We start from the raw sequence: 17,142 nt of genomic DNA on the forward strand, positions 1-17,142 counted from the left end.
TACAGGTCATTTGTGTAAGCAGCTTGTTACGATGTTTTATTACATTACATTGTTTTGTTTTTACTGTTCAGTGGTTTTCAGACATGAAGTGATAGCTCCTTTAATGAGAGCAACAGAGAAAGTTAGGTGATGCTGTTACAGAGCCAGAAAGTCCTTATATGAGGAGGTTGGAGTGGATGGATGGGTCAACAAAACACTGGACTACTGTCTATGTCAAAGGTTCTCAGATCTAACCAAGTTGTCATTGTGGCTAATTGTAACTCATCACATTGTAACAGCGGTATCAGGTAGTTACTTTTTCTTCAGTAGCTTTGAAAAAGCTTATTTTTGGCACATCTCATTGCTACTGGTTCTCTCCTTTGGGTTGTATCAGATTGCAGTGTTGTTGAATTAAAGTGTAGCTCAATTTCTTAATTGATAAAACCTTTCAAAATACTGCTCAATTTTTGTTTTTATTACTAACTAGAAAAGCACTCAGAGAGTGCAGACCTCCGCCAAGGATAGAGAGGAAAACAGGAAACCCATGCAGTAAAGGATCATGAGCTAAAATCGAACCTGCATCTCTGACACAGTTCTGTTTATGAATCACCTTCTTAACCAGTTGAGCTATCTGGACACCTTGTTCCAATTTGTTGGACAACATACTAACTTATGATGTTTTTGTCATATTTTGGACCACATACTAAAAAAACATACTAAAAAACCAGAATCCAGGATCCTTTCTGGATTGCCACCAAAATTAAATCAGCTCTTCCTCTTACCATAGTCTACATCCCCTCAAAATTTCATCTGAATCTGCCCAGGCGTTTTTGAGTTATCTTGCTAACAGACGGACACACAAACGCCGGGTGTCACATAACCTCCTTGGCGGAGGTAATAACTGCAATCGTTGCTTCCATTTTTTCTCATTCTGGATTAATTTATATCGATTGGCCTTCAGTTTTCGTATGTCTGTCATACTTTTGCCTTTTTCATTTTAAAAATAAATTCTCTTCAGTTGAGAATAAATTTTGTTCCTCCTCTTCTGTCATAACTTCTGAATGTTTATTGTGTTTCTCCCTGTCGTTTTTCCATTATGCTTCCCAATTGATTTTTTAATGGGTTAATATAAAGGATTGATTTCTATTTAATTTATATGCTATTAGTTCTTTTTTTAGCCTTCTTTCTGTCTTCGCCATTTGTTGTTTTTTCTCTACTTCTCCATTAACCCTTTCAGTCATTTCCATCTCTTTGACCTTTTTTCCAGTCTCTATTTGCGATAAATGCCTGTAGACACCTCCCTCCTTCTCCTTCCATTTCCCTCCTCTGTTCAATGCCATCTACCTCCATACATCTCCTTTACTGCCAATTCATTAACCACCCTGCCCTGCCCCCCTCCCCCTGACCTCCTGGGACAGTTCATCATTCGAGCTCAGACTTACGCAATCAGCAAGTTGTGTGGTTACAGTGTATGTCTGCGTTTGTATGGCCGCGTTACGTTGCTGAATTAGTTGAATAAGATGACGTCCTCTGAGATATTTATGGTGTGTGTGAGGAAGGGTTTGAAGGGTTTGTGGTGTGGAGGTTCAAAGAGCATGACTAAATACAGACAGAAAAAGAGATGAAGAAGACCATCCTTGACTCATTTGTGTTTGCCGAATGGCTAAAATTATTAATTGATCAATAGAAAGATCAGCTGAAAGAAAATGGACAAAGTTTTGATTATCAGTTAATCAGGTAAAGCATTTGCTGGGTTAAGCTTCTCAAATGTGAGAATATGGTGGTTGTCAGGTCTCAGTGACAACATATTTAAATTAGATTCTCGTCATAGTTAAATGCTTTAAAATGTCAAGTATACATGCACTGCACTTTCCTCAAAAACTCTTACCTCTTCTCACTTTTCCAGCCATAAAGCATCAAAAAGTAGTTCATTGCACATGGTCAAATAATTAACTGGCATGAAATGTTGAGAAGACTGGTTCTAAATTATTGTTCTGTTCTGATCAGGACACATTTGCAGTTTAATTCTATCGGCGGGAAGTATTTTCTAAAATCTAATTAACAAAATTAAAAATTTGGTTGTGTGCTTTTGTCTTGTACTTGTACAAAAGCTTTCAAAAAAAAGTATAGAGTCTTCAGTTCAACAGCTGGGTCAAGGTTAAAATTAGGTGTGCGTGCGTGTGTGTGTGTGTGAGCGTGCAGATCTCTGCCACATCAGGGCTTCAGACATCTGTATTATGCAGCCTTTGCTTTGTTCGGTAGGCGTGCAGTTACATGTGTCCGTCACCTGACCAGCTCTTCAGACAGCGTTGTTCAGGTCACAGTCCTTAAAAGCCAGATATCTTGGGAGGCACTCATCACACGCAGACACACAAACACACACTAGAGGCTCTGAGGAATTCCCACAGACGCACACACAGGGAAGAGGTCCGACGTCTTGTGACACAGAGAAAAGAGGACGAAGAGAGAAGAAAAACGAGTCTGTGTGTCCGAATGGGTAAAAAAAAAATAATAATAAAGAGAGACAGAGAAGAAGGAGAAGAGAGAAGTAGGGGGGGTGGTGGAGGTTATAGAGTGGGACAAAATGCTCCCATTCATTGTATTCCTCTGGGAACACTGGGACTGACTGGGGCTGCTTCACTAGCGCAAACACACAAAGATCTCCTTTTACCGAGGGGAGGAGGGGGGGGCGCTGGATGAATGGACTGGTGAAGGTGGTGCTGCAGGGGCCCCCTCTGCACAGCCCCTAAGAAAACACAAGGTCCCCTTCCTCTAACTTGCCCACCAGACACATCGACATACACACCTAGTCAACAAGGAACATGTGTACACGCGCAGACACGCACTCAGAATTAATGGTGCTCTTGTATGAGGGCAGCAGGGTTAGGGGGCAGTGAGTACGTATGCGGTACGTCTGTATATTGATGTGTTTGAGAAGGAGAGAAGAGACAGAAAGAAACGCAGTCGTCTGGTTGTGCAGTTGGCAGCAATGCATCAGTCTGCTCACTTGCTCTTTAGTTTTAATTTAAGGTTTTGTTGTTGTTGTTTTTTTCAATAGGAAAAAAATGTCGTTAGAAAAGTTGCAAGGACAAAAACAGGTCTGGTGCCAGGTATACTTTATGATTGACAGGTGATCTCTGGAGGCAGCAGTATAGAGGCATCACAGTGAGGATGAGTAGAACAGAAACACCTCACTGTCATTCTGCTACAGGGGGGAAAGCTGTGTCTTGTTTGCGTTTCTTTAAACCAAGCAAAATCATTTTTGGCCGGTACTAAGCCACGGACGCTGTGAGTATGTCTCTGCAAAACAGTGATGGCTGGCAACTTGTCTTAGTGGGAAAATCAAAATTTTATCATGGCAACTTTGTGACTTTGAATGATTTTGATAACTGCTGCCCAACAGGTGAAGCGTGCCCCTATTTCGGCTCTGGAGGAGCTCCTTGGACTCATTAAAAACACCAGTGATATGCTAGTGGTATATGGCTTTTGTAGAAATTTATTACACCAACAGCAAAGAAGCTTGTGTGAAGTGGAACGGATCAGGACATTCATCAAGTCAATGTCAATGGCACTTGCTGCTTCCAAAGTATGTATCCAATCAACTCCAACTGACGACTGCCAGATCAGAAAACAGATCAGCATCAGGCATCAGAGTTCTTTGTGACAGAGTCTGGGATTTTTCTGAAGTGCATTCACAAGTCGTTTTGGTTCTACAACTGAATTTAAAAAACCTGATTTGATAGATAAGCTACATGTAAGACTCATATAGATGATAACTGATCGTGAACCAAAGGTTCTGATAAATGTTAGGGTTTATTGTCACCAACAACTATATATTTTCAACCTGTTGTTAGTTTTTTTCTGTCATAAATATATAAATGAATGTTATTGTCTCTCCAAAGGTTGCAACCTTCAAGCAAATGTTTTCATATTCTTTGTAGATCTTTGTAACTTTTTACAGAAAGAACCAAGCCTTATTGCACAATCCAGTCTTTCAGCAGGATGTTGTTCTTTCCTGCAGTGAGGGGAAATTTGAAGTGGAAACACGTAGAAAGAAGAAGGGAAGGAGAAATTCACATGAAATGAGCAGCCAGTGGCAGATTTATCCCCACTGTCTACATCCGGTGAGTCAGACTAGAGAACATCAGATTTAAAACTCTTTTAGTTAGTTTTCATGTCTTGCTTTCTCTCAGTGGCCAGAATTAGCTCGATGTAGTAACAACACAAAAAATTTACAAAGAATTATGGCTCAGTTTTGTTCTTTCACCATCACACTATTTTAGGAACAATAACGACGCATTTTAATTGAAGAACACAGAGTTACTGTATGCTGCCCATAGCATCTTTCTTTAGGCTTACTAACACACAGGTTAATAGAGAGCCAATTTAAAGTCAAGACTTAGCCATTTTCCATAGCTGGTGAGTCCAATCGACGTTATGGGCTTTCTGTGGCTTTCCGAGTCATTGTGTCTGAAGCTGTATGTGCTGACGTAGGAGCTGCCTGTCTATCTAACAGCCATTTGCCTGCTCCATTAGTTCTTATGCATGTGTGTGAGTGTGTGGATTATTGTGTTTGTGCCTGATTGTGTTTAGACAGGTTTAGTACCCCGTCTATTCAGAACCTCACCAAACACCAGCGTTTTACTGACAAGAGAAAAGCTTCCGGCTGTGACTCAGTGATGAAACGAGGAATTTCAAGAGAGGAAGATAAATACTACATTTGAAACTCATTTAGCGGTTACAAACCCTCGGTTGTGTGTCAGATGCTTAGATTATGGATGTTGGTCAAAACCATACCTTCACTGTAATTAATCACAACATATACGGGAGAAACAGAAGGCCTTTCAACAGGGGGCAGCATACTGAAATTATGGAAGAGGATACAAAATCAGGAAAATAAAAAGCAAAAACAATAAAAAAGCAACACTTGGGTAAAAAAGAACTCCGAGAGGAAAAGGAGGGCAGGAGAAGGAGGAGACAGAAGAGTTATAAATGAAGAACAGAGAGAGGGAGGAGGAGGAGGAGGAGTGCGGCTTTGCAGTCATTAATTAGCCCGTTAGCTAGGGCCCGGGCGGTGCGGTTAGGGCCTGTGCCTTTGTGGGCCCGAAGGAAATGGGCCACATATGAGAGCCATTATAAGAACTGACTTAACAAAGACACATGCCTGTCAGCCACCAGGCTGGGCTGGGCCGCTCTGCCTACGGCACACAAAGGGCCGCCACCACTGTGTGTGTGAGCTGTTTTTGCACGTGTGTGTGTGCATGTATGCTTTTTGAGCAAGTGTGGTTTTTGTGTATGTGTGTCTGTTTCTGTGTGTGTACGTGCATTAATGTCAACCATGTCCTCTTTAAGTTAAATCAGATGCCTAAACTACTATCTATTATCATGTAACTAAAATACATACAGTATATATGTGTGCATGCGTGGGTATGCATTTTATCTCTTTATATCAGTTGTTTTGTGCTTTTATTCGCACTTTTGCGTATGTGTGCATGCATGCATGTATGTGTGTGTAACCATATCTTTCAGAATGGGGCCTTCGGAAGCGTTGCTTTAACCCGTGGACATCCCCCGCTGGCTCTCCACACCATTTAAAACCACATGACAGGAAACCTGGGTCACTTTGAACTATGCTCCCCACCACACTGACTGACAAACACACTGACACCATCCAGGGACAGAAGCCAAAGAAGGTACGACAAGACGCAGAAATGGAAAAATGGACTGAAAATAGCTCTCATTCTGCTTTTAATTGTATCCATGCAGTTTTTCACACATCAGTGCTGATCTAAAAAAATTGACCAAATATGTTAATATGGTAAAAATTAAAAGCTGGAGTTTGGTAATGTGTTTTGTTTTTTTTTCTGCGATAATGCAACAGATAGCATGTCCATGCTGAAAACTAAACATTAGGGAGTTGCAACTATTTTAGTGTACTAGGAGAAACTTGTTTTGGTTTCTTATTTTTTTTTCCATCTGGACAACATTTGGTGTTTCAAATTAAGATATGAACAACAACTGGCACTTCTAAAAAGTGGTTTTACCACACTGAGGACTATTCTTTTCAGCTGAAACAGTAGCATTTGGTCAGGTCCTCAGAGTATTGGCCTGAGAGGAGCTCAGGTCTGGATTTGATAAGTGGAAACAGACCGGTGCAGTGCTGCCTGTGTGTTTAAGGCCAACACACATCCGACACAGCGTAAACAGCCCATACCCCAGTGACTAAACCCTGGAGCTTAGCCATTATAATTCTAAACTTCTGTACAGTAGATAGACCATATGCTGCTTACGAGCTGGGTTTGTTTGCCAAGTAATGCTATTGTTTCAAAAATAACTTCAATAACATGAAGCTGCTGCACACTCAGCTGTGTGCAGGCAACATTTTGCAACTTTTCCATGAAAACAAATTCTTTGTTTTGGTTTCTTTTTTTTGTATGAGTTTCTGTACATTTACTAAACAGCAGATTGCAGCAATTCTGGTCATTTAAAATTAAATTCAACATTGAAACTAGAGTTAGTAATTAGAGTGTACTAAGTTTCCCCTGAATATACAGCAGACACTTGTGAAGCTCTCCACGATAACAAGCTGCTTATGAACTGTTTTATGCACATCCCTTCATCTTAAAAACCAAGTAAGACACAGTATCTGTGCTTCACAGCGTGGAAGAGGATCCGAGTAGAAGCTGGTTTTTATGGTCTTGCTCTCCCCTGGGGCTAAGTGCTCTAATGAAGTCCGATCTGAGCTTTATTAAGATCCAAGGGTGGGGCCTCGTAATAAAAAAAAAAAAAAGCAAGAAAGAATAAGTGAGGGGGGAAAAAACAAGCCCTCATTAACTACATCACACTTCCAGCACACAGGGAGATCCAAAGCCCGGGACCGATGGGGGGTAAACGGGCATGGGATGGGGCTGAACCAAACACAGTAGCAAGTGGATTCAGACAGTCTCACAAGTTGATGTAATTTAGCAGCAGTTCAACCACTTAAAAAATAAACCGATCACATTTTAACTGGCTAAATTCCCACATGGCTATCAGCCACAGTGAGCAAATTTACCAGCATTTGGTTCACAGCTGGTGGTAATTTCTGGGGGGAGTATGTATGTGTATACAGCGCACGGATCATGATTTTCAGTACATCAGGTGACTCAGTGAAACAGATGTATGAACGGAAGAAGGATGTGGATAAGGAAAACAAAAAAGAAGCCGAAGCAGGGATAACTAAGAAGTGGGAATGAAACAGCAATTACTGTATCCCTTTATAGGGAAAAGATACGTTCATATGTGTCTACATTTTCTTGTCAAGCTTATATTGTTTGATTTTCAGTTCATTTAATCACTTAGTCACTTCATTAAATCTAAAAACTGAGTAAATAAAAACATATATCATATTATAATGAGCACTCTACACACATGCACGACTGTTCAAAAGTTTGGGGTCACTTGGAAATGTTTCTATTTTTGAAAGAAAAGCATTTTTTTTTCAACGAAGATATAATTAAATTAATCATAAATACAGTCTAGACATTGCTCATGTGGTAAATGACTGTCCTAGCTGGAAGCAGCTGATTTTTAATGGAATATCTCTGTAGGGGTACAGAGGAACATTTCCAGCAACCATCACTAGTGTGTTCTAATGCTACATTGTGTTAGCTAATGGTGTTGAAAGGCTGACTGATGATTAGAAAACCTTCGCGCAGTTGCGTTAGCACATGAAAAAATATTTAAGTTCTCATGGAAAACAGGAAATTGTTTGGATGAGCCCTGATTTTTGAACGGTAGTGTATGCAAGTACATGAGTAAAGGTGAACTAAATCATTTGGTTGAAGAAAAGAGAAATCCTTGTTCGAGTGAAAAGAGAGAAACACATGTTGATACTCAGACAGCTGGAGTGAGAGAAAAAGTAGGAGGCCCAGGGGTTGCTGGGATATTGATCACTCGGTGATCAATGCAACAGTGAATGATCCGGTTATAACCAGGGCAATTACTGGGTTACCACTGTGTGTTAGTGTGTGTATCTGTAGGTCGGCTGTCGAACCTCTCAATAACAAGGCAGAGCACAAAAGAAAATGTCGTGACCTCTCGTGTTGTTGTCGTTTTCCAATCACACACGGCACACCGATAATAGAGCTGGAGTAAAACAATTCAATCATCCAGGCAGAGGACAAAAGACAAGAAATTAACAGCCTCCTCACAGAGATGGAAAAAGCAGAAGAGACTCTGGGGAAGAAATGAGAGGAGCCTGCAGAGGGCACGAAGAGTCAGCTCAGAAATGTGAGGAATGAACAAAAGACGTGTGTGTGTGTGTGTGTGTGTGTGTGTGTGTGTGTGTGTGTGTGTGTGTGTGTGTGTGTGTGTGTGTGTGTGTGTGTGTGTGTGTGTGTGTGTGTGAGAGAGTGGATAGTTGAGAAGGTGTATCTGCCTACTAACCTGGATCTGTTGCTGGAGAATGTTTATCTTGTGCTGCTGCTGCAGGAGTTGCTGCTGTTGTCTGGCAATCTGCACACACACAAAGTGATAGAGTGAAAATGGTGCTTAATCAAACAAAAATATGTATTTTTGTACACTATCTACTCCATAATTCTAAAATAGTAAAAAAACCAAAAAAAAACAGCATGTATGAATGGCAATTTATTTTGTGTTTTTTCATTACACGTTCTACTAAAAACAACAATGAAAAGTCTGGATTGCATTGTGATTGCTTTTTCATTATTTTTCCAGTGCTAATATTTGGTGAATGGCATGTTATTGCTCCGAGATACACGTTTTGGATTCATGGTGACACAAACTCGGACTAAAAATCAGTTCAGGACTGTTTTAACACTGAGTGAGACAGTGAAAAAGAAAAAGAGATTATGACAACACTACATCAATAAAGGGAAAAATGTTCAAGACCACTGAATAGAAAAACAGACGAGTGGAGAAACAAGATAGTCATCCGGCGCTTAATATCAGGACGAGGACGTATCTGTCCTCCAAAGGCAGCAGGCAAACTATGGCAGCCGGAGCTTGAGCTGTGCTGTTGAAAACTGCCAGTGAGGTCAAAAATGTCTCGAATGCACTACAGTAAATCAGACAAGGAGGTACAGTGGCATTGAGCTGTGTGTCTGTTTGACCTCGGATTATTATCTCTAAAGAGCCTCAGTTTGATGGATGGTGCATTCAATTCACGCAATCAGCAGCGTGGTTCAAGTTCATGAACAAATCTCTTAACTGACACTGAATATTGTGAGATTGACATGTTTACTACACTAACCAACAACACCCAGCATGCCCCTGGAACGCCCTCACACATGTATACGGGGGGGCGATCATGTCCTTCTTTGTTGTTTTGATGCTCTAATGAAAAACACTTGAAGCCAAACGTTAAAGGTTTGATTCTCATCTAGTGACGGGCAGTTGGGATCGGCCAGTTGCGTGAGGTTAAAATCCTTAAAGTGCCTGCACGTCACTTATTTGATACCGCCCATTCTCATCCAGAAAAGTAAAGCAGCTGCCTTGCTTTTTTCTTGAGGAGTCGTTTAGTATATTTATTCCGAAATGTAATTACAGGCTGCTGAATGGGAGGCGGCGCCCCATTTGCACACATGTCATATTTCATTAAAGGCAGATTTCTTAGGGTTTGTCTGTAGGGCATTATCCTATCAAGTCTCAACAGCCAAATGACTGGCTGATATTGGAATCTGTCTTTCTCTTCACTCTCTCCATCTTGTCTGTTCCTTTGTAAAGCTGTGAAAGGTGGAATGTGTTGTGATGGGAGGTGTGGACTTGTCCAAACAGAGCCTGTCATATGCCGACCTACACTAACGTGTCGGCAAACAGGGAAAACAAAGAGCTGCTCACCTAAACACCCCTCTGCTTAAGCTCCCTCTCTCTCTTTCTCTGTCAAACAATGTTTTTTTCTTATCTCAATCTGACACCCGAAGACGCACATCTACAACTTTTGAAGCTGCACTCAGACATTCAGGTTCACATATTGTTAACATGGCTGGATGGAAGAACTTTGTTTGGGGCTCTGGATAGCAAAATAACAGGGTTTATTTGCAACTTCGAGAGAAGTCAACATTTGGTCTTGCACGTCGCTGTACTTCAGGATTAGGCATCTTCTATCTCCATTTCTTTTCTGTACTTCAGGATTAGGCATCTTCTATCTCCATTTCTTTTCTCAGTTAACAGTTTTTGGAACTGCAGTTTTGTGTGTGTTTGAGGATGTTCATGGCTGTAATGTGAGAAGATGCACAGACTGATAAGTTATCATTAGATTTTTTTAAAAATTCCAGTCGCTTTATGTTCGAGTTGCCGTATTAGCAACAGTTGCATCTATTTTCCAAGTACATGTTTTAATTAAATCGAATGGTATTGTTTGGAGCGTAGATATCAGACACTAAGTGTGCCATCTCAATCCTGGTCTTTAAACAATTGTCTCCTACTCTCAGCATTCAGTTGAGTTTTCAGGCTTGTTCTGCCACCCTGGTAGGCCAGTTTCACAATGCATAATTGGCACACTGCCTTTGTCTTGTCATCGCTTGGCTCAATGCGTTCCCACACAGCTGAGGTTATTTCCTTCTTCAAAACATTCTTTTTTTTTTAAGTACACTACAGTATAGTTCTATGTGTTAAAGTTCACCAAATATAAAACTGCAAGAAGAGGGCATCGCTTTTCAAATGAATTTCTTCCACCTTATAGACAGTTACCTGCAGGAAGCTGCTTTGGACTCAGTAGACACAACACATGTAGGTTGAGAACAGCTGATCAGACCACTTGCTTTGAAGGTGAATCCAACTGTGATGAAAGTTTGCTGGCCCTTTTGCATTATCCAGCTTGAGTGAATATGCTTTTCGCCTAGTTATGTCTCTGTATTGTCAAATTTCAGCAATCAACTTATTCAATAAAATGCGATAACACCTGCCAGGAATAATGGACATGAATAGTGACCTATTAATTCTTCTTAATCCCTCTGATTTTGAAGAAACTGACAACTTAAACGCCTCCGTCAATCACACACTCCTCTTATTTTCTTGTCAGTTCACTTCCAGCTACTGATTTGCCTATCGTGTAAACACACACGCAAACATGCACAAACATGCAAGTGTAAACCATGTGTGATTCATATCATTCACCAAAAAAACATCAAAAATACTTTCACCCAGGCCACAAAGAGTTGGCTCCTGCACACACGCTATCTGCATTTACCAATCCACCCCATCAGCACACTCTCAGTCCCGCCCTACCTGCTCCTGCTGCTGCCTGGCCAGCTCCATCTGTTGTCTCTGCTTCTCCAGCTGTGAGGCGGCCATCTTTTTTTGCTCGTCGTGGGCAGCAAGAAGCTGCTCCCTCAGGCTGATCAGCTGACCGATCATGGTAGAAAGTTGGCGCTCTTTCTCTTCCAGCGACTCTGGTGTACCTGGACATAAAATTAGAAAGAGTTACAACCAGCAGTGGATGTTAAAACAAAAGAGGACAGCCTGGTCAGGTAAAACACAAAGTCAAGTAAGATCACAGTTCTTTGGTTAGGATGATTGATAGCAGAAAATAAAACTACTTGTCAGTTAAGTATCAATTTAAAACATATTGCAAAGGTCCGTAATAAAACCAGATGTGCTACCGTTTCAAAAGAGACTGAACAAAGCACACCTCCAACAAATGCCTCTAAAACAAGAAAACAAGTTGTCTGGCCAACACAAGCCCTTTACAAAACTCTCATTCCTAAATTCCCATAAATCATCTGGCTTGTAGTTACATCTTACTACTTATTATCTTCTGTCTTGTCTCTACATGCCATCATTTAGTGTCTGCACCCAACAACAATAAAATTGCTTTGAGTTAACCTTTGAAAATAAGTAGCTGTTAAAGGCTTTTGTCAGGTTTATGATTTAGACATTCTTGGGAGGTTTCTTTTCCCAACAACAGTGAGATTGTTTTTTCAACTGTAAACTGAATAGATTACATTAAAGCCATCACAAAAGACAGTTATAGTTCCACCAATATTTGATTCTTATTTCAATACCAGTTGGATAAAGAAACTGAAATCTTATGTAATAATCTTGTGTAATTTCACTATCAAAGTATTGGCATGGTGTGACAATAGATCACAACAGTTTTTGATCACCAAGCTGCATTTAGAAGTGTGCTGCATTTCTTTACCGCAATACTTGTCAGATCAGTATCAGTGTCTGATTAACTTCCCTTTTATAAACTTTCCCCATCTCACTAACAAATCAAGCAATCTCTGTGTGTGTGTGAGTGTTCTTCTACGTGGTTTTGGTCATTCTTAACATTCATCTAATCTACTTCAAACTTGTCAGTTTGAAGAGGAAGTGCATTGTCAAGTGTGAAGTCATTTGGACAAGATAAGCGGTTGTTCAGAGACATTAAAGATTTCATGAGAACATTCAACTGCAGTAGTGCAGGTATAAGGCTACTCAGCAACGCAGCAGCATCACAGATGACCACCGTGGTGTGTGGGGAAAAAATGGTTGCACCTACTCAGGGAGCTAAAAACAAAAAACAAACGAAAAAAACTTGGCACCAAATAAACAATGTGGTGTTCTGTAAGAACTACAAGGAATAAATCTCAAAGATATTGAGAAGAAACAATGCCAGAGGTCAAGCAATCAGTCTGTTTTGGAACATCCTCTTGTTTTGGAACAAAAGTTCTTGTTGCTGCTATCTCTTACTGCTCCCACAAACTAGCAATAGCTGCCAATGTAGCAACGAGAAGATGATCCCGCACAAACTTTGCCAATAAACTTATGCACATTTTTGAGAGTCAGCCCCATGGCATGATAACAAATCAATCATCTACTATCTTTAAAGCGCATATTCCTCATTAGAGTCACAGTGGGGCTGGAGTCTATCCCAGCTGACTTAAGATGAAGGCAGGGGACACCCTGGACAGGTCACCAGTCTGTCACAGACAAATAATCACCCTCGCATTCACAACTACGAACAATTACCAGTAACCAATTAACCTGAGCATGTTTTTGTACTGTGGGAGAAACCGGAGTACCCAGAGGAAACCCATACAGGCAGAGGCAGAATCTGCGAAGTCCATGCAGAAAGATCCCAGGAAGGCCCAAACACGAACCAGGGATCGTCTACCTACAAGGTAAATGTGCTAGCCACCAAGCCACTGTGTAACCCATGACAACAAAATTAAATAAAAACTACTTTTTAGGTAAATTAACAAACCAAAAACCTAGCCTTTACATGGACGCGAGCCATGTTGGCCCGAGTGTATCAGCAGGAGAAAAGCAAGAAGTGAAAGGTTATAGTGGCCAAGCTCTTAAACCTGCACTATTATGACTGGATGTTACACACAGTCAATGAAACAGTCCGTGATAATGAAGTAAACAACACAGCCAATGCAGAATGACGATGAACATTTTGTTTAAGAAGGTTAAAAGTCTTTAAAATGTTAGTGTGACTTGTGTTGTTGCCTGTGGCAGGAAAACAGAACTATATCCTTTTGTTTTCATTCGTGGTACTTGTTACATTTCAGCCATATTACATGCTAATTGCAGCCCATGCTGTTAAAGAAAACCCTAAATTAAGCACGTTTTTTTAGTTTTTTTTTTTTCACTAAATATGAAAAAACTGTCCTTTGGCTGTGAATGTGTTTTCATTTGGTTTGGGTTTATTTGTTAACTCTACCAACATGCACAAAGCTTCATTCACCTCTCCAACAACTCCCCTTATAGAAGCAACACACAGTCTGATGATGGAAACTCAGAGGTCAAAGAAGATTTCTCATCATCCACCACACTGACAATGCAACACTGCCAGATCTCAAAGCTCCTGTCGATGCTGTTGTGTGTTTGTGTGCGATTCTTAAGCAGATTGACAACTTGATATTCAGTCACTGAGTCTTCTTTGTATGTGAATGGGTCCAATCACACATGGAAGTTCATCTGTCTTGCTTGAGCTGCCGTGTCCTCGAGTGTGTAGAACATAAACTCATACATATCCACACTGAAGTTTATCTTGTTTAGAAGTTCTTGCTCTTGTGTGCATGTGTGTCTGTCGATCTGTGTGTAAGGTCTTGCCCTGGGGCCATGTAGGGAGATTGCAGGGTGGCCCCAACACTACCTGCATACTAACAGAGTCTCCATTGTAGTCCTGTCAGGCCCCTATTGTACCCCAGACTGCCCCCCTCCCACACACACACACACACACACACACACACACACACACACACACACACACACACACACACACACACACACACACACACACACACACACACACACACACACACACACACAGAAATTACCCCTCAGCACCCCTGTATCAAAGGCAACATTCTCCTCTTCTTGTCCCTTTTTTCATGCTTTCATTCTTTCTTTTTTTCAGTTTTCCCCAGAAGACCTCCCCATCAGTTACTCCACTTCCAAGTCCAGGTTCTCCCTGTGGCCTCTGCTCTCCTCTGCTCTCCTCTGCTCTCCTCTGCTCTCCTCTGCTCTCCTCTCCTCTCCTCTCCTCTCCTCTCCTCTCCTCCCCTCTCCTCTCCATCCCTCACTTATATTTGCTTTCTTTACCTTTTTGTCCTATCTTCCTTTCCCCTAGTTCTGTCTCTATCCCCCTTCTCCTCTTGCCTCACCTCATTCTTCTCTTTCATCCCCTCTTTTTCTCCCTCCCATCTTGTATCCTTTCCCTTCACTCATCAGTTTCCTTTTTTGCCTCCTCTCTTTTTTGCCCCCTCTCCCCCATCTCCTCCCTCTTCCTTTCTTCATCACCTCCTTTCTCTTCTGCTGTTATCACTATTTCTTCTCCACCCTTCTATCTTTTCTTCCCCCTTTTCCTCCCTCCCTAAGTCTCTTCGGCCAATTCAGTCTTGCAACACTGACGGATACTTTATAATCCTGCCGTGTCTTAAAACACACACTCACACATACAGACTTCTTCCGATTCCTCTGCATTCCTTGCAGTGAAGTAAAGCCTATTGTGTAATCGCAACAACTGCGATTACAGCTCTATGATTCATCTTTGTGGATTACGGGCTGTGCATTCCAAACTCTACGCCTTGCATTCCTTCAACACTTCTGGCACCAATAATCATCTGAGACGTTTCCGTTTTCCATCTATCAGGATTATTCCCAACACCTGCTGAGGGCAGCAGCCAAAACAGAGAGCTATTAACTGTTTTCTCATTCTGTCTGGATGATGGGATGATCTGTCTCTGGACCACAACACTTCACTCTGGACGAGAGGTTGGTGGGCTGTTACTGCGCTCACCTCCTCTGCATGGAGGAAGCTTTCATTTCAGAGCATTTATGTAAGAGCATTGTTGCAGCATTTACTTAAAAAGGCACAATATAATCAAATTGTTGTGGTGTTGAGTTTGTTTTGCTAACTTTTGTTGCTTACTTTTATTTAAAAAATGCAGTATATTACATATTTATACTTAGAATAACATAATATTACAAATATTATTTAGTTGTTGCTTTTGCTTATATATATATATATATATATATATATATATATGCACATTCAAATACACATGAAAAAAATGTGACATTTATTTTATTTGAGCTTTTTCTTTTAATGCAAAGGTACACACGTCCAGTTGTTAGTAATGAACTGGTGCATTCCTCTCCAGTGGAGGAAAACACAGGCATAGCTAAAAGGTGAATGCTGAAATGTATGAAAATGTGTATTTTTTTTCTGTTATTGTTATTTCTTTATTAAGTGAATCACTGCCAATGAAATCACACACTGTATGACAAAGTTATGTCTCAGCTACTTCCCTTTAAATACACACCAACACACCAACTCCCACATTCAAACTCAAAAACCACACATAAAAATGCACACAAGCCATCACCCACTCGCAGCATCACACCTCAGTCTAACATACTGATGCCTCTGACTGCTTTGAGCTTCTGCCAAACCATCGTGTTTCACCACCACGGCGGCTCGGCACCAACCTCCCGGCAGTGCTCCGGATGACTAAACCCTCTCCTCACTGTCACACCGCAACAAACACACTGACATTTGACCCCAAAACAAACCACGTCACTGCGTTTTTGTCAAAACATGTGCCCACGACCTCGCCGGGGCAGCAGGGCACAAAGATATCACATCTGATCTGCACACATTTGGGTTTGTTCTAGACAAACAGCTCACTCCTCCAGACAGACATCAACATATGCACAGATAAAAATAAAAGATTCCAATGAGTAAGATGCCTGATTAAAGTGACTCTTGAATGTGAATGTGATTATTGCTGCCAGATGTGCCAGCTCATGCATCCGACAGCATAATCAGACACTTTCCATCCATCTGTTCATATGAGCCTTCTGACTTTGCACGGAAAAATAAAATGTGAACGCCAGAATTTCAATAAATAAATAAATAAATAAAAGCCCAAATATCAATAAAAAGTACGTCTGAAAAGTTTCAGCAAGAGGTGTGAAGTTGAATAAAAGATCATTATTTCTCATGTAAGCACCCGATTTGTCATTTAGGATGTAGGAAACATGTTGCAAAAACATTTATGTGACATTTAGAGTTACATAACAGTTACTGGTGAGCAAATTAATTTAAACTTCAATCCCAATTGACAAGAAACCGCATTTAGATTTTGAGAAAAACTAAATACTGATTCTGAAGAATAAATGATTCAGAAAGTCCCACCCTGCGAGTTGACAGGATTAGTTACTTAGGTTCATTACGTATGAAACCCTGGCTGTCACATTTCTTCTATATTTTTCCAGCTCGAGCTCCGTAGTAAATATGCTTATTTTTGGCCCATTCCCATATGTGCAACAGTGAGGCTACACAGTGAGGCACGGTGTAGGTAAAAAGTGTGTCTACTTACTCATATTCCTTGGATGTGTTAAATTAAAAAAACATGAACGCACAATATATTTCAAGTTGAAGCGTACAGTAATAAGTAAAGGCTCAAGTGAATAAAAGGAGGCCATCAGTTTTCTTCACCCTGAAAATAAGTGCGACTGAACAAATAGGTTCAGGTTGTTGTGCGAGGAGACACAGAGCAACAGTTGTCTTTGTGTATTTAGGTCAGCCAGACCGGGCTTCATTTCAACCACTGAGAAATAAAATGCTTGAATTCAATCAGAGTGTTTCTTTAGACAGGACACAGCTGGACGAACAGAGGCATCTGTGTGCATGTGTGAGTGATCATTTATGTTCATGCATGTTCT

The 17,142-nt window shown here is 40.9% G+C and overlaps 2 protein-coding genes across 6 annotated transcripts in view; one reads left to right on the forward strand and one right to left on the reverse strand.

Moving 5' to 3' along the window:
• LOC110960319 (rhombotin-1) overlaps positions 1 to 17,142 on the forward strand; it is a 266,898-nt gene that overhangs the window by 226,321 nt on the left and 23,435 nt on the right. The window lies entirely within an intron of this gene.
• LOC110956886 (transcription factor SOX-6-like) overlaps positions 1 to 17,142 on the reverse strand; it is a 111,001-nt gene that overhangs the window by 31,069 nt on the left and 62,790 nt on the right. For all 5 annotated transcript variants that reach the window (XM_051952584.1, XM_022202640.2, XM_022202642.2 and 2 more), the window contains 2 exons: positions 11,209 to 11,381; positions 8,407 to 8,475 (listed from right to left, as the gene is read on the reverse strand). In XM_051952584.1, coding sequence (XP_051808544.1) covers positions 8,407 to 8,475; positions 11,209 to 11,381 — 242 coding nt within the window. The remainder of the gene's footprint in view (positions 1 to 8,406; positions 8,476 to 11,208; positions 11,382 to 17,142) is intronic.

This window comes from Acanthochromis polyacanthus, chromosome 8, assembly GCF_021347895.1.
Source record: "Acanthochromis polyacanthus isolate Apoly-LR-REF ecotype Palm Island chromosome 8, KAUST_Apoly_ChrSc, whole genome shotgun sequence".
NCBI classification, from domain to species: Eukaryota; Metazoa; Chordata; class Actinopteri; family Pomacentridae; genus Acanthochromis; species Acanthochromis polyacanthus.